Source organism: Lissotriton helveticus, chromosome 7 (genome assembly GCF_964261635.1).
Source record: "Lissotriton helveticus chromosome 7, aLisHel1.1, whole genome shotgun sequence".
NCBI classification, from domain to species: domain Eukaryota; kingdom Metazoa; phylum Chordata; class Amphibia; order Caudata; family Salamandridae; genus Lissotriton; species Lissotriton helveticus.
The window spans coordinates 384,008,820-384,027,699 of NC_136068.1; the positions used below are offsets into that span (position 1 = coordinate 384,008,820).

The window sequence follows — 18,880 nt, forward strand, 5'->3', positions numbered from 1 at the left end:
GGCCGCGACTGCTCCTAGAAATGTCCAGACTGAGGGTTTGCAGAAAAAGAAACAAAAAAGGGTTGAACTTAAGGGCACAGAGAACAACCAAGTATTGAGCTTCTTATGAAAGAAAGTGTCCAACTTGAGAGTTACACGATCCAAAGCAAGCTGATTCTAGGCCTTTGCAGCCAATTAAGAGAAGAAGCTACCCCCTCTCTCACTCGCCTGACCCTTGGTACAACTGCTAAGATTTAGAGTTCAGCGACGGGTTATTAGTGTTCAGAAATGTTATGGCGCACAACAGGTAGTGGATGGGTAAAGGAGAAATGATAATTATGGTTGGTGCTTCTTGGTCAGAGGAAACCCAAACACTCTGAAAACAAAAGGTGGGGGGAGCTCACCCTTTTGAATAAAGCAAACCAGGTCCAGAGCACACAACAAATGTTTTGATAAGGGTAATCACAGTATGTTGATAAGGATAAGATCGCACACAAATGTTCTTTCTGTTGGTTTTAATGAGTGAAATAATGGTCTTCCTTTCAAAGGAGACCCAAGGAGCATGAAACCAGCCAACACGTGTTTCGTCAGATCGGGTGTTCTGACGAAACACGTGTCGGCTGGTTTCATGCTCCTTGGGTCTCCTTTGAAAGGAAGACCCTTATTTCACTCATTAAAACCAACAGAAAGAACATTTGTGTGCGATCATATCCTTATCAACATACTGTGATTACCCTTATCAAATCATTTGTAGTGTGGTCTGGACCTGGTTTACAACTGCTAAGATGGCAGAAGACGACCAGAGATCTCTAGGCAGACGGTAAAACTGAAATCAGTCAACAAGTTACTGGGGACTGAGCGAGGAGAGAGCCCAGTAGACTAAGACCAGAAACTTAAACAGGGTTCTCTTCTTCATTGAAAGCCAGTGAAGAGACCTTAGATGGATAGATACAGAAGCACGCCATTGCAGCTTAGAAATCAGGCTAACAGTGGCATTCTGAACTACTTGAAACCCCCTACTTGAACCAGTCAAAAGAACCAAAGTAGAGATTGTTTGTGTAGTCCAATCAAGATGTAATTAATGTATGGCCCACTGTCTTCTGAGATGCTGTAGTAACAGATAAAGAACCTTCCTAAGCCCCTGACACTTAAGGTTGGAAGGAAAGTTGATTGTTGAACTTAAATCCAAGGTTGTTTACCATCTGCTACTTCTCCTGCCAACCTGATTCCCACCAGTTGAAGAACTTTTAGATAGTTGACATATTCTTGACCTACCCATTTGGTGCCTGCAGCCTGTTTCATGAGTAACATGACTAGGTGTAGTTGGCAGTCGGCCTTTGTGTATTCCTCCCAGACAGTTACACAAAAGAGGGACTGGGTGTTGGCAAGATGGGCCATCCTGGCAGGATTGGGGGGTGGACCTGTGCACAGCCCTACTTGTACTTCAAACACACACAATATGTCACACAAACCTTGGTCAGGGAGGAAGGGAATGCCTACACCATCTGTAGGGGGGGGAACTCTAGAAGTTTTTTCCTTATCTAGGCTGGCTCCAGGGATTAAATTATGCCCCTCAGACCTACCCTGTAGTTGACTTCTGGACCTGTGGAGCAAAGAACTGCCCTGCTGCTAGTAGGCTGCTATGTACTTCAGATGAATGCCCTGCTGCATCAAGAGGACTGCCCTTCTTCCTGAAACCTGCATTGTGCCCTCACTGCACTGCTCTGCTGCTTGAGACCTGCTTTTCTGCTTGAACCCAGGAATCCCAGAGTGACTCCAAGGGTTAATTGGCTGGCCTCCTACTCAGATGCTCATGGACAGAAAAGGATCCAACCATCTTGAACCCATACCTGGACACAGACTAAGTGAGTCCTGGCCATCCAAGTAGTGTCCCTTCAGTCCTGGACCATTGGAGGTAGTGCTAAAGGTGGCCAAATCCAAAATGGTGAATTTAAAATATTTTCTGACAGAGTGCAGAAAGGAGACCGGAACATAGCTCGCTAATTCGCTCAAGATGCAGTCCCGGTCGTCTTGACTTCATGGTGCTCCACAGCAGCAAATCGTGTCCAGTGATTCCTCAAAGAAGGGGTATCTGGCCCCATGGAGCTCTCATTGGCTACAGCCTGCATCTTCAATCAGATGGAGTTTTCTACTTCCATAAAACAGATTACATTTGAATGTAAAAATGTTCACTAAGACTTCGCCTTGCCCCGCTGAATTTTAACTTCAGACATTTTTCTTAAAATCTTCTTCTGTCAGAAGGTGAGCAGAGACGGGGCCCAATCCATTTCATATATTCGAAACCATGCTATATCACGTCGGCCATAACTTTTGACTATGCCCCGGTCTTGTGTGACTAGATGTACGCAGTTGGTGCTTTGATCTTTTAGGCAAAAAATGGCACTTTAAACTTTATAAATTCATAACTCTGGTTCTACTGATTGGATGTTTGTTACTTTTGTGTCAAATAATTTATTAAATTGTACTCTATTTTTCTAAATAGGCATGAAATGTTTCTTGTGTTGTGTTGTTACTTTATTGCTGCTTAAGTGCCGCACAAATACTTTACACCCTGCCTCTAAATTAAGCCTGACTGTCTTTGTGACAAGCTACCAGAGGGTTAAGCACAGATTAATTTAGTGGCTTTTTGTGGTTCACCCTGACAAGGATTGTTCTGTTGCTTGAGAAGGGATCACACACCACCTCAGGCAATAACTCCAATTCTGCACAATTGGGTAGCCGATAAGCAAGGGGTTAGCCAGTCGGCTTGCCCTCTGGAGTCCAAAAAAGACTCAATCCAACTCAGTGCCTGACCCTCAAACCAGAGATTACCAAGATGTTGCAAGAACATGGAGTGGGAGACCAGAAATGTCTTCCTGGGAAGTATATTTAATACCAAGATTTTGTACACTGAGCATGCGCCAGTGTGTGTAAGGAGAATGCTGATTTTTATCGTTCAGACAATATGTCATTTTAACTACTGGAACACGGCCAAGTCGATGAAAAAGGCAGTTTTGTATCTTTTCCAGTACTCTGGCACTACCAACAGAAGGTGCTCCATTGCTAATGGAAAAGCTGGCCCAGGATGCGCTTTTCTTTTCACATTTAATGGGGTATTTGATGTTGGAACGTTGAGGCTGATTATGAGGAGGGCATTAACAGGGACTCTGCAGAGTAATGGCAGATTCCCTGTCCGCCTGCAGCAATACAACCACTCTTTTGAGTGCTCCTTAAATGGCGAATACGAAGGAGACTCTGCGGGCTCCGCAAAGGTCTAAAGTTAAGTCCTGGAAGAATGCTCCCTCATTATATAGTGCGGGGTCCATCACCAAGGAGGGAGGAGTTAACTCGATGAAAAGCTGCCATGGAGACAAGAGCCGCCCTACAGGAAAGGGAAAACAAAATACCTAGCACTCTAGGATGTGCCTCCTTTGTTGCAAACGCCTCTGACACCATAGCATACACACCTACATTTTGTGATTTTTAAATCGTCACCATGAATTTAAGTCCACCAACAAAAAAACTGTAAATTTGCAAAACCAAACTCACAATAAAGCTGTTGCTTTCCATGCACAAATGAACAGCGTAACCTTTAGCTTTATGGGTTTCAAGCTTTGGCCAACTGGTTCAAACATCAACAATGTCTTTGTGGGACAAATGCATGAGCTACAAGGCAGCACTGTAAAGCAGCTGAACACTGTGCAACAATACACTACCTGGTGCCCCACAGTCGCAGCAGACACTGTTTCCTGGGAGACGTTTAATATCTTCGATGATGGCCTTCGTTAAATCCTCAATGCTGTCTTCCCCACTTGGGTGCACTTCGTGGAAGGCCATGTTCAGGGCTTCTTGCTTGCTATTGGTTAAAACGGAGATCCACCTACAGAAACATATGTACCGGGTAAGTATTCTTTACACCATGGGTACTCGCAAACATTTTCCAGGCCAAAAAGTTTGCCTGTCATGCAATCAAGGGCCGCATTGATGCGAGGTGGGGGTGTAAGGTGGGCATAGGGGAAGCAAAGCATATACAAATAAAGGCTGAACTGCCTATTGTGAAGCAAGGAAACCTGGGATCAATGCCGGCTTCCCCACTTGACCAAATTGTGTGATCCTAGACAATTGTTTAATTTCACTTTATCTTCTTTTTCTTTATTATCACATATAAGAGGACCTCAAAATGCAGGACTTCAGGATGAGTACTGTACGAAACCTTCTCTTGAGTTTTCTTTGATAAACTATAATGTTGCCTTGTATAATAGGAACCCTGGCTACTCAGATGGCAAACATGACAACTGACTTGCCACTTAGTTCACTATTTGTAGTATTGCCAGGGTAGAGGGGAAGCCTGCATGTTTCTAAATTCATCTTTGCAAACAATCACTTTAAAGGTAAAAAAAATTCTCAGTGCACTGATATAATATAATGTATCAAGACGAAACCCTTCTGCATGTTAATGAAATACACTTTTTGAATTTCGAAGAGACCATCAGATTTTTACAGTTGCAACATGTCATTAAAAATGAAAGTGTTCCTAAATTTCAGTGGTGCACAGCACCTTAATTACTTCCTTTAACTTCAGTTAAGCTGTAAATAAATGTGTGCCCCTTCATTTGACATATTTCTCAACATTAGTACCGAGTCCAGAATCAGCAGCCCAGTGCTGCTGATGACCAGGGGGCCGCATGTAAAGGTCAGGAGAGCCCCATGCGGCCCTCAGGCGGTATTGTGAGCATCACTGCTTTACACTTTCTTGGGTTTCTCGGTAATGAGAGTGGCCTAAGCAGGGTTGCTAATGTAGCATCATTGAAAGCATGGATTGGACTGCAAAATGCTCTCAAAAGCACATAAAAAAACGTGATAGAAGAATGGCAAACACCAAGACTGATGCAGCTTTTAAGGCGATAAGAAAATCTAAATTACACTTATGACTTCTCCTTCCATTTACTGCCGCAATTTTTCACAGGGGTGCCTTCGTCTAAGTGGATAGGGTACCTTCATTTTTAGCAGTTTTATTTAGCGCGAACTCGACCTGAAGGTATTGGAGCACTTTACATGAGCACCAGTTACGTTACACAAGGACACATTCATTTTTGGTAGGCATAGGGAGATTGAGTGACTTACCCAGAATCATAGGATGTTGAGCCGACGCCGAGAATCAAACTAGTTCCCCAGCTCCAAAGTCAGTAGCTTTGGACGTTAGATGGGAAGCTGAAGTGCTGTTAATGCAATTTGAACACAGGTTGCACAGATTCATTTTGAGCACAGTACTGCACCGTGCCAACTGTACAGGTGCCCCTACCCCTTCGAAGAGTTTGCATGGTAAAGATACCACCACGCGATTTTAAAGAAGAGGTCACCACAGTGTGAGCTTGTTTAGGAGAAGATCCCATGCATGGGTTTTATTGTTTTTTGACTGCCTCTGCTCAGACTTTTATGTAGAAATCACCATGCATAAGCGTCTGAAGTCAGATGTTAGAGACGGTCACATATGCACCACACGCAGTGGCCGTGTACATCCTGCATGGGATAAATAAAAGTACAGGCCAGGATCTTCATCGGGTTAGGTCGGCTCTGATCCCAAACAGAGGATTAGCAAAGAGGAAGATGAGCACGCTTTGGGAGAAGTGCTTGGAGAGTGTCCTGCAGTGCAATAGGTGACCAAGACCCTTAAGGCACTACAGAAGTGCAATGTCCTGTGTCAAAAATCCTCAACTGCACGCTGCTACCTTTCAGTGAGATGGTGGTGCGCATCAAGAATTCTCAGTTGGAAATTTTAGACTGAAACATTGAACTATTTCTTTACAGCTTAGCAGCAAACATACAGTGGTGTCGGAAGAGACCCTCCTCCTCCATTATACTGGCAACAACACAAGAAGCTTTTCCATAATCTCACTGATACAGGGAACAACAATGATCAAGACAAGGCCAAAACAACATTTGTGGATCACTTAAACCTCCCAAATCAAGCCAGATTGAGAGCTTGGTTTTGCCTCAAGAACAGCACAAGCAGATCTTTCAAGCTCCTGCAGATGACAGCACATTTGTATGTTTAGATGCAGACTGCTTGGTGCAATCCAGGGTCAACGATGTGAGGGGGCGGAGAAAGTTAAGGCTATCGGAAGTATATTATTAAACATGTTGACACAAGTGGTGTCTAATGGTCGGGTTTCTTTGGTTTACATTGCAGGTAGAGGAACACCTGATCCATGCCAGATATTTATTGTGACCACAGACTGTAAATGATTTCATGTGTATTCACTGTAACTACATTCTACTGAATCAGACTAAAAATCTGGCATGGACTTGGTCTTCCTGGAATGCATTGCACACCCTTGGTACAGCAGGGGCTTCTGCTTATCCTTTTTGAGAACTTTAAGCAAGACTCCTCTGACTTACAGATGAGTTTTGCGATGAAACACAGTTTTGATATTGGAACTACTATTAAAAGATAACAGGAAGGGATTCAAAACGACCATTTTTGATGGAGTGGAGTTTAAAAAAAACATGTTTGCGGGTTCTTCATAACTCACAAAGCCTGAGGCAGTCAGTCTTAAGTACAGGAAAACTAGGTTCTAAAGCGGGGTACTTGAATGGCAAAGGTAGTTCATCTAAGGCTATGTAATCAGGTCTGGATGCAAAAGCAGTTCTGGGCTGGTCAGCTGTGGGAGGGCACTTAAGGAATAGGGAGGATTGGCTTGAAAGAAACTATGGGGTGATAGACAGATTAGAAGACTAGGGTGAGGAGTATCCCAGGCCTCTATCGTATACTGATCCCCAACTAGCCTATGATCAGAGAATGAGGACAGAGTGGCACAAGCGAAACTGGAAACAGTACATGGGTACATTTGAGCACTTCCAAGAGTCGGAATGGAGTGAATCCGAACGCTGATGGAGATTCTGTTTTAACAGTCTCACTTCCCCATAACTAGAATATTGATCAGAGTCCTAGCCAGGTGAAATGTTATGTTATGTTAATATAACTTTTAAAGCGCACGAATACCCAGAGGTGTCTTGGCCCTGAACCTGACCGCAAGCCCAGTGGGAAAGCAAGGGGAAATAATTTAAAAATAAGCAGGCTTTCAGGTCTTTTCTAAAGGTGTCTTGGCCCTGAACCTGACCGCAAGCCCAGTGGGAAAGCAAGGGGAAATAATTTAAAAATAAGCAGGCTTTCAGGTCTTTTCTAAAGGTGTCTTGGCCCTGAACCTGACCGCAAGCCCAGTGGGAAAGCAAGGGGAAATAATTTAAAAATAAGCAGGCTTTCAGGTCTTTTCTAAAAGAGGCACGAGAGTTGGCAGCTCTCATGTCCACAGGGAGCACATTCCATAGTTTAGTCGTGCCGTGGCCTATGCTTCGACCTCCCCAGCTCGAGTTTTGAATCCTTGGCACCAACATCAACCTGGCATTGGTGGACCGTAGCTGTCTGCCAGGGTGGTACCATGAGATGTGGGAGCTGAACTTGGCAATGGTGAGTTGGCGTGACTGGAGAGCTGAAGAGGTGACGAAAGAAGGTGGCGATGGGACGCAGTTGAAGCGGCACCCAAGGATCCAGGATGTTGGGCTGGAAGGAAGGAAATGGCTTGGACATAGTTATGGGGAGCTTCCAGGAAGATGTAAAGAGATAATATATGGTTACAAAGGGCTTTGGATAGGTTAAAGACATGGGGTGAGCAATCCCAGTAGAATGTAGCCTGCATCCCCCGCAGTAGGTTATGAGGCAATTAATAGATGGATGACAAGTCTATTAAAGACTAGCCTCTTGACAGCTTTGTATAAGGCAGCTCCCGTGTTAGAGATAGCGTAAAATGAAGTGTTAACATCTAGACTGCATCTTAGATTCACGTTTCCAACCTAAAGAGGAATGATGAGCTTTATTTAGATGCAATTCATAGTGTTGCAAGCCATCAGTGCCATGCCACTCAGTCTCTTGAGCAATGTTTTTATATCGAATTTTGGGAACTTTGTGGAGTACATTATCGAACACAGGTGGCATCACGTTTTGGGAAGGGTCCGCCTGTGTACTGAAAACAAAGTCTTAAATGTTAAATGTGTTTTTAAAAGCTAAACAAATCAAACGTCAAGGCCTATTTTAAGGTGCTTTATATTGCCTGTGTACTGGGTTACTAACTGCTTTGCTGGACGTCATTACAGTTTTGTGTGATGAGAGGTGCGAGTACGTGTTAAACAGGGGAATGTACATTCTGGGTGTAGTTGTTGTGATGTGTGTTGATGTACAATAGACTCGGTGAGTGATTCCTGAAAGTAAAGCAAGTGTTTATGCTCACCTATTGGTACGTCAAGCAGTAACTTAAAGAAATGATTTGGCTATGAAAGGAATGCATATTTTGACTTGCCATTTAAGTGTCTGTGTGTGAATAGGTAACGCATACAGAATACATTGAGCAATTAAAGTGATGACAATTGCATTTCTGGGTTCTTACTGGTGACTATTTCAGCAGCACGTTTAAGAAAGACAGTATAGGAGTAAAAAAAAGACCGAAGTAATACAGCCTAGGTAGCGTGAGGCATTCAGACTAGGGTGCATGAAGTCTGACACATATTGCCTGGATGCTGCAAGCAGGACAGTACTTTTAAGCAGTGCCAAACACATATTACATGATTGGCATCAAACGATTGGGCTGATAATTGAGTTAGGAGAGTGGCATTTGTTTATTGTCTTGCTTTTGCTCTTCTTTAAATTGTCCTAAAGTTTGCTGGAAACAGATTACAATATTTCCAGTCAATGTAGAAATTCAAAGTTTGCCACATATCAATTTTATAAACCACTTCTTCAGCTATAGTGGTGTAAGATCTGTAAATATAGGAGAGTATTTTCCTAAAAAGCCATACTCAGACTTAGTGAAAATGGTGTAAAACTATGCATTTAGAGCCAACTCTCAAGGGAAATGTGATAGCCACGGGAAGGTGGTTTCAAAGAAAAGTAACTTGGGTTTATTAGAGGCCATTGGCTGAAACATGCATGCACAACACGATGTGAAATTAGAATAAAGACCCATTGGGTGGACAAGTAGAGGTTTCCAAATATTTAACATCCTACAGTTTTGAAAGACTGTTTAAGAAACTCATGAAGCTTGTTCTAGTAGCCAACATAGCAAAAAGTCAAGCATTGCAGGTATCTGCCTGAATTTTCTTTGCAAAATGATAACTCCAGGACAAGAAATCATCCAAACCAACAGCTGAGTGGTTTTCTCCTATTTTTGTGTCTATTGGCACCTCAGCCAGTTACTTTGGTGTTGAGTTCTTGAGGGATCCTTTCCGGTTGCCGATATGACTTCCAATTTGGAAATTTTATATGAATGGAATGGTGAAAAACAACTTTCAAGAAACTACTGATCTGCACAGTTATAGGTTTGAAGGTCTCTGGAAAGTAACAACTGGCATAGTTAACCTTTTGATACTGGGATTAGAGAGCAACTTTGTTCGGACCCCAACCTGAGGTACTTGGAGATTCATCAAACAGTAAACTGATGAACTTGGGGACTACTCACATGTTTAAATGATTGTAGAAGCCAATAGCTGTTACATTCCCAATGGGGAGTAGTATACTGAAGATAGCCTAGAGTATCCAGCTTAAAAAGTGTAAATCCTCAAGAGATTCTAATAATCAGGTAATAGGAAACATCACACTGACTTGCTTCTACCAGTAATATATAGTTATGCATAGTCAATGTATAGCAGGGTTTCCTTTTCCTTTAGGACATAAAATAAGACTTACTGAAGCAAGAATATTGCATTTTCTTTTCTTTTCTTTTATTTCAGAAATTTCATGTAAAGATTTAGGTACTTTTACAGGCATGACTGCTCAAAGACAACCATCTGCTTTGTGTTTTATCAGAAGCGAATTATGATTAAAATCAACAGGGTGTCTCGTGGAGCAACCTCACCACTCAGCAGCACCCAGGTAGGGTATTTATGAGGTTCTAAGGAATCTGTAGTACATTTTAGGTGAGATACATGCACTGATAATAATAGTCAGAGAGGTGGAGCTGAAAAGGCCTTATCCAAAACCTTGAATAAGGAGAATGTGAATATAAGAGATAATCAGACTGAACTGCCTCTAGAACCAGCACAATAATATCGGAAGAGCAGAATTTAAATAGAATATTGGAGGTAGAACCTTTCCAAATGAGGCAAAGTCATTACTTTGTGTGGTTTCCAAGCTCAAAATCTCATCCTTTCACCTATAGAGAAAATGGACAAGGATTTGGCAAGATTCAAAACTGCCTAAAAAATGAGTTTTCACTGGGAGAGACTCCCAGAACAGGCAAACATTTAAATAGTCATAGTCCTGAACCCTCTGGCAGAGGAGAGATTTAAGAGCCCTACGGTATATGCTGTAGGTACAACATAAACCAGCAGCACCCTATATCTACCATAGTAAGGATTTGGACCATAATTGCCATACTGAGCTTGACTGCATAAATACTGGATTAATTTGTAGCTGTCAAAAATGGACCAAGGCATACAGATTTGCTTTTTGATAGCAAAGTAAAATAAGTTGTAGCCTGCCCTATTGCCCGGATATGGGCTTGTTACATCTCTACGTGATGTTCCATTGATACTGTATGATTTGCAAGAAGACATACAAGTCACTAACCATGAAATGGATGCAGCCTTTCTTTAGATCAAAAAACGAGTCAGCCAAGGACGAGCATACTCAAGGGAGGGAAACAAGACAGTCATTCACTCAGACTCTCTTCGGGCAGTATTACTTTGCACCTTTTAGATAGAAGATAATGTCTGGATTCAGATAGGTTGAGAAAGGACTCGACACCATGAGGCACAGGAAGCTGGAGTAATACAACATCTGCATCATGTTACCAAACCTGCCCTCTGTACTTGGAGCACCATAGAGGAGTCAAGCATCTGTAAGTGAAGATCAAATATTTCAATAATATATGTCTGATGAAACATTCTTGGTACTTCATGTTCTTTTGTTTAATTGCACCCCATCCCCAGTTTCTATTTATTTTTACGTTTTTAAATAATTTAAATTTATATATTTATCTTATTTTAATTACATTCTTCTAAGGGCCCTTCTTCCAATTTATGTTCCTAACCTTTGTTGATGAAGTGGTCAGCGATGCAGATGCTATGTCAGTATAATGGAGTCAATGTAGTGGCTAGTAAATGTAGTGAATGGCCACTGGAGTGAGAAAAACTCAAAGTAGACAAATAAAATGTCAGAGGACGAGAACTGGTTACTAGCCTACAAGAAAAGGGGCCTTCAGTTGTGTGCTATGCACAAGTAATTGGTCCACATTCGTCCTCCACTGCGAACCAAACACCCCACTGTAACACTTGATTCTCTCAGGTAGTGAAGCACAGCAGTCCAAGGCCTACTCAAGAGAGGTGGTGCTGGCTAGTAATCACCATATGCTAGAATGCAGTAATAAAAGGCCTGGGCAGTGAACTCCACTCCATTCCGCAGAGTTTGCGGTGTTTTCTGCACTCTGCACTCCGCAAAGCTCGTGGAGGGCAGACAACTCCACTCCGCGTAGTGCAGTGGAGTTTTTTCCCTGCTCACGCTCGCGAATGGTAAGTTCGGGAGCATAACACTCAATAAATGATTGTCCAGTCTGTGCGTTTTCTTTTGCAAAAGGAAAAGTAAATTTATTACACACCCACTACTCAACACTACGCAGTAATTCACAAATATACATAATGCTGATGGAAATACCCTTGGATGACATTGCATAAGCAGTTTTGCCCCCCCCCCCCCTCCCCCCATAGGTCTAGTTCAACAAACCACATGTCTAAACATTAACTTGTACTTAAATGAAGTGATTGAACATATCTTGGGATGAGACCACCTAATACTGGTAACAAAGCGAGTGGCTGTCAACATTATTATCTTACTAAAGCATTTCACCATAGGAATAAAGGAAATAATAATATATAACCAGTATTGAAAGAACTTAATACTGGCAATTAAGCATTTATACTTTGGTCACGAGTGGATGTTGACACTTCATTAAAACCTTTATAAGAAAAAGATAGACGCATTGTGTAGTTTAAAAAAAAGCAATTATGCACATAGCCCCTAGAGGGCTTCAAGTTCTGATGACAACCACCTGTAATCATACATTTCACCACTAGAGGGTGTTGCACTGCATGTATATTCATTTTAACTTCCTCCAGGCCACAATAACTGTAGCCATGTCCCTGGCCCCTAGAGAGTGCAGCACTTCCAGTTGTAGGGCAAAATCTCCAGCCTTGGGAATGTTTGAAATACCAAAGAAATCTTGAGGAGGTTTTTCTTATGAAGCCCCCCCCCCCCAACTTAGAGTGGGGACTCGTAAAATCTCTTTGGGGGGAGGCTGCACTGTTCCTGCAGCTCCCACACACTCCCTGAGTTTGTTGGTGGTGACCCCGTCGTCCTGGGGCCACCACAAGAGAGAAACAAGGCCAAAATATGCCACAGCAGACAAGCTTAAAGGCCATTAGGGGGTGCTCCTTTCAAGTGCAGTAAATATTTTATTATTGGCTCTGCCTCTATGCCAGGGAGAGCTTTGTCTTTTATTTTGGTTTGGTTCTTTTGTTTCTGGGCTGTGCCACATCACTTTGCAGGCCCTGTTCTTTGTTCCGGGGTGCCCGGGCCCACATGGGCAATCCACGCATTCTTAGTGTTTGGTGAACAGCCCAGGTAGCCCACCCCTGGCTGTCCCTGCCAACTCCCCATGCGGACAGCACTTGAATATGCTGTTGCAGGGGCCTGCATGTCCATTTCGCCTCACCTGCTCCTGTGGGTGGGGAGCAAGACTCATGGCGGTCTCCTGCTCCCCCAGTCATGGGGAGTAGGGCGGGCCAGTCACTTCACGGAGAGGGCGGCGGCGCTCCCCGAGCATCATCCTTACTTGGGGCACAGGGATGGGGTCCTACTTCTCAGTCCACAGGAAGCGGCCAAGGATTCGTCAGGTGTATGTGCAAGACGAAATGCCAAAATATGAGGTGCCTTTGTGTGAAAAAGAAAATTAAGTGCAATTCAAAATGTCACTCTAGCCTTCCCTGCTGCAACAAGTAGGTCATGCCAGTTCTGCTTTGTGTTTCACCGGTAACAATATTCTGTTCGCATTCTTCTTTAAGCCGTGAAATGTATGTACAAGATCAAAGTGCCAAAATAGAAGGTGTTTTTGTGCTGCAACAAGTAGGTCATGCCAGTTCTGCTTTGTGTTTTACCAGTAGGAATATTCTGTTTGCATTCTGTAGGCCATTCCAGTTCTGCTTTGTGTTTTACCGGTAACAATATTCTGTTCGCATTCTTTTTTAAGTCTTGAAATGTATGCACAAGATCAAAGTCCCAAAATATAAGGTGTTTTTGTGTGAAGAATAAAAGTGAGTACAATTCCACGTGTTACTCCGGCCTTTCTTAGTGTAACAAGTACTTCAATCTCAGTTCTGCTGTCATTGTTTTCCGGTAAGAATATCCTGTGCTTTATTTCGTAGTTTTGTTCTTTCAGTTTCAAATGCGTATTAATTAATAAAGGCTTCTCGTCTAGTGCCCTTTTAACACTTTGCGTAAATAGCACTGATCATTCTGTATAATGCCTAGGAATTGTATAGAATGGCTAGGAAAAGTATGTATATATATATATATATATATATATATATATATATATATATATATATATATATATATATATATATATATATATATATATATATATATATATATATATATATATATTTTTATTAAAGCACTGTGATGCTGCCAGAGCTGGTAGGGTCATAGGGTTTTTTTTTGTTATGGCAGGTGGGTTGGGGGAAGAAACATCACCAGAGGGGGTGTAGTGGGAAAACAACGACAGCAGGCATGAGGTACTGGTGGATGGCTTAACATTTTAGTGCCATGACATGGCCAGCAAAGGCCGCTTAATAGTGCTTTTGTTTTGTTATAGTGGGTGGAAATGGACAACTGAAGGCAAGAGGGAGGGGCAAGCATCAACACAGAACTCGGGTAGGGGGTAAGCAACAACATGAAGGGTGGGTGGGGGCAAGCTACAACAGACAGTGGGAGGAGGCAAGCGACATCTCAAGCAGCGGCAGGAAGGGGTAAGCACCTCTGTCCAGAGCTCTAGGGAAGGCAGATTTGTAAAATGTGCCACAGTTGGTTATTCTGTCAAGTGGACTAAAGAAGACTGTTCTACAGAGTTACAGAGTGGGGTATTGAAAATCGAGTAGGCAATATCTAGAAATCAGAAAATTGTAGCCAAAACATCAATATCAATGCAATGACACATATTGTTTAGATCGAAAAGAATAACATGTTGTAGGACTTCGAAATTTGGCATTGCATAAATTAAAATACGCTGCATTTCTGTAGGATTATTCACACACGGTAGCAGTCTGATATATTTTGCAGAGGATCTAGGGATGTTTAATATTAGATGGTGTATCATTGGTAGTACCATGGTACCCTTTACAGCTGGTAGACCTGTAGGATGGTCAAGGAATGTTCCCTCTGGTTTTTGACCTTCTGGAACATCCTCTTAGTAAGGAAATACATTTTCTTTTTTTCATTTCAGTACATATTGGATATTGGAAACCAAACAAAGCTGCCTTGTCAGGATTTATTTTCAGCAACCTTTTGATTCTTTTTCACTACTCCCCCTCCTGATCAACCCTTCCTGAGCTACAATAATTCAGCAGAGTCTGAAACTCAGTTCTAGGACCACAGGCAGGTTTTTAATGGGAATCTTTCCCTTGCCTTCTTGGTCTTTGCCGTAAAACATGCAAATAGTTTTTAAAAAATAGCATGTGAAAATTGACAAAAATAATTATTTGTCAACTCAAAGGGCTCTCTTTGGGACATCTGATATTTATATATGCAGTAGTTAACAGCTCCCGGCAACAGGCCAGTCCTGCATTTTCAGGACAATTCTTCTCAGTCTAGAATGTGAGTAGAGCGACAGGCGCAACCGCTTCCTCTCAAAATTTAACTGCCATCATTAATTTTGTGAACAGCGGAATTACATGCAGCAGACACCTGAAGCACGATGCATTCACTGGGAGATCTAATTTATTTTGACAGAAATACTTTGGAAGCAAGTAGAGCCATTTACCACTAGTAAATTGGAAATACACAAAACGACTGATATAAATGGAGCTTTTTGTACTCATCTATATTATGAACATAGAGTTTAGGTTAAAAAAGAGCAATTGTACTGGTGATGCTATCTCTAACATCAGTTATTTTGGGTGTGCAGAGTCCAACGGATCACTATTCACGTCTGTCTGTCTGTCTTATCAAATCTGATGCCTTATCGCCTTTCGTCTATACCCCTCGTGGATAATGTACATCCGCAAGAGTTTCCGGTGTACCAGGATACTGTGTCGGGCCATCCCCCAATTTGCAGTGCTCCAGATGTGCCTGTAACAGGAACCATTGCAGTGGGAGTCTTCATCATTCTGTAGTGGGGGCTTGTGCAGGGGTGTTGTACCCCCGCAACTGTCTTCCACCGCAGGATGAGAGGGACGGCCATGGCAGGTGGTGGTCTGGAGAGGGAAGTGTAGGTGAGGTGTTTTATCACATTACAATGCACAACGCATGACTTCGGGTGTGGGTTCCAGATCAAGGATGAATGTGGGGGTGGAGACCAGAGATTGCAATGCAGAATATGCACAAACGTATAGTCCCGGTGCTCGCTGAACGCCGTAAAGAATTACCCTCCCACCTCAATCCTATCCCCCTCATCATCCGTGACACTGTGTCTTTAGTTGGTCTTTCCCAGTTCATAATGTATCTCCAATCACAATTCTGCTATGGGGCATCTACCCACTCTCCTGGTATCTTCCTGAAGTTGGGATCTCTCCTCTGACCTGGCCCAGGCCATGACATACTGAAACCAAGCCATAAACCTTCGGCCCATTTCCAATTCCAATACTAGCGCTATGCGTCTTTTCACCAGGGCTAGGGCCAAATCCAAAAATCTGAAGCCCACTTACTTCAATTTGGATCTCTGAAGAGTCCCAGCAGACATACATCCAAAGAGCAAGTAACTGGACGGCCCAGTGTACTGGTCAGCCAATGCATTACTCCTCGCCAAAAATGGGCGCAGCCTGGGGTAGCTCCAAGTCATATGTTCGAAGTCCGCATCCAATTGTGCACATCTAGCACTGTCGTGTTCCTCCCCCGTATATGGCCTGAAGTTTATTAGGTGTTAAATACGTAATATGCAAATAATTAGATTGGGTACATTTCAGCCGCATAGTCCTAGATATCCACTTGGGATATGCCAGAATCCTCGTCTACTTGCGGTCCGGCTGGTCAGGTCCAGAGCAAAGCTCCCTACCTGTCCCTCAGTGCCATAAGGGGCCTTCTGGCCATATCCAATATAGGTCAATAGAGCCACTTCACTAGGTGCCGTGCACCACCCATGGTCAAAAATAGCTAAAGCACCATATGTCTTTTGGGTTCCTCTACCACTGGACCATAGGTCAATGAACAATCTCCTTAGAGCTTCATAGGTCAGGAATTGGCCTGGGGTCAACTCATAGTGCACCAGTAAATCTTCGAGTGGAATTAATGTTCACAACTGAAAACAGTCACCCACTATAAGTAGTCCAGCACCCGCCGTCAGCCGCTGGGCCCTATAAAATGTGGGTGGATCCCCATGTGTGAACCTCATCAATGTTAACACCTGGGCGTATAACGGGTCCCAGCGTTTCATCACACACATAATTTCCAACACTCTATTGCCGCAGGCAACAGAACCCCTCGCCATGGGAGGTCAACCTTCCGGATCATGAGCTTTGCCAGTAAAGCCTCCTGAGGGGTAAGTCTTCCCGTCGGGCCCATCTTTTCAAGGCCAGTACCAGCCAGTCAGTGTGCCACCCACTGCATATGGGCAGATAAACAATAAAGTTCAAAATCAGGGACTTCCAAGCCACTGTCACTAGGGGGATATCTAAGAGTCTTCAGTGACACCCTGTGTTGGCCACCATCCCACACCAGCTTTCTAAGTAAAGTGTCTAACTGTTCAAACCAGGACCCAGGGATTTTAACCGGGAGGTTGGTGAAGAAATACAACAGTCTCGGTAACATAACTATCTTGGATAAAGAAATTTGCAACATAAAGGGAAATTTCAGTGACCGCCAGAAAGGGATACAGGATTTAAGAGATCTAAGGGCACCCACCACCACCCCCAGGTTCTCTTCCATCAGATCGTCCAATGAGTGCAACACTTGAATACCTAGGTACTTAAATGTTGTCCGGGACCAGCTCAAATCATGTGACCTGGCCTTCGACTGCCACTTCAGGGAACAAACAGGTTTTAGCTTTATTTACTCAGAGATACAAATATAGTGCAAATTCCTCCAGTATGCTCATTGCGTGCTGTGACCCCACCAAAGCGACACCCAGGTATAGTAGGAGGTCATTTGCATATATCAAAATAATATGTTCACTACCTTCCACCACCATGCCATATCCTGTGCCCTCTCATCTCAACAGCTCAGCAAATGGTTCTATGGTGAGAGCAAACAAAAGAGGTGGCAGCAGGCACCCCTGTCTCGTGCCTCCATGAACATTATATCATGCTGAGATGCTGTGGCCTGTTTTAACCCGCGCAGTTGGAGACTCGTACAACATTCATATCCATTTCACCCATTGGTTTCCCAACTGCATTTGAAGCATAACTTTTTAAAGGCAATCCCTTCAACCTAATCGAATGCCTACTCCAGGTCAGTCGACATGATCGTAGTATGGGGCGTGCCAGCACATCTGGATGGTATAAAATGTGATACAGTCTGCAGAGGTTCGGGGTTGTGTTCCTTGTAAGAATAAATCCATTCTGGTCACTATGTACCAACATCAATATATGTGGAAGCAACCAGAGTACCAGGATTTTACTGAGGACCGTAAAACCCATATTTAACATTGATAAAGGACGAAATGCACAAATGGAGACCTTTTGGTCTTTAGTCTTGGGGAAGGGAATTACTATAACTTCTCTGGTGGATTCAGGCAGTGAACCCTTATGCAATGACTCAGTGCACAAGGCTTGCAGCAGGGGGGCTAAAGATCCAGCAAAAGTTGCATAAAATTCAGCTGGTAGGCAATCTGACCCCAGAGTCTTCCCGTTGGTGATATCTTTGATGGCGGTTCTAATTTCTTGGACAGTTACTGGACCACCCAGTTCTTCTCTAGCCATCGGGTCTAGCACCTGCAGGGGTACCCTGTCCAGAAAATTCACCAAGCCATCCATGTCTAGTGGTTCCGGTCGCCGTATAAGGATTCATAATATTCCCAAAATGCCTTGTTGAGCTCATCAGGGTCATAAACCGGTGTAGTATTTCCCGAACAGACCTGGGTGATGGGCATGCCTCTGGACTCAGGTCTAATAAGTCATGCAAGTAATCTACCAGTCTACCCTACTTATCATGTGCCCGCACTATATATTCCTTATAAAATTGGAACCTAAGGAAGGCTTGGGTCCAAAGCTAACTGGATGGGACCACTAGTAATTTGTATATGAAAAAGGTATCCAGTAGCTTGAATTCTCAAAATTACTCAAGTGACGAGCCAATGTATTGAATTCACCAGCTCGTGTGAATGATTCCACTTTTCTTTAAAAAAATTCTGAAAAGTTAAATGCATTCAAATCATGTCAAATATCAAGGAAAACACAAAGTAATAAACAATTATAGGTTACATAGGTTACATAAATATTTCATGAATGTACACATGATTAACAAACATCAACATGTGTGTGAGGAGGAGGAGCAGGAGGACACCCGTGGGGCGGAACGGATGTGGACTTCCTCCATGCCACAACAGTAAAACCCGGAAATCACCAGCGCTCTAGTCGCTGGACGACTGGAGGGGGCGGAGTCACGCCTACAAGCAGAAGTGAGGAGAATAAGAAGGGAGAAGGAGGA

General features: G+C 43.2%; 1 protein-coding gene across 1 annotated transcript in view; it reads right to left on the reverse strand.

The window, feature by feature from the left end:
* LOC144768499 (arf-GAP with SH3 domain, ANK repeat and PH domain-containing protein 1-like) overlaps window positions 1-18,880 on the reverse strand; it is a 1,182,076-nt gene that overhangs the window by 457,935 nt on the left and 705,261 nt on the right. Inside the window, exon 15 of the mRNA XM_078652209.1 lies at window positions 3,696-3,859. Coding sequence (XP_078508335.1) covers window positions 3,696-3,859 — 164 coding nt within the window. The remainder of the gene's footprint in view (window positions 1-3,695; window positions 3,860-18,880) is intronic.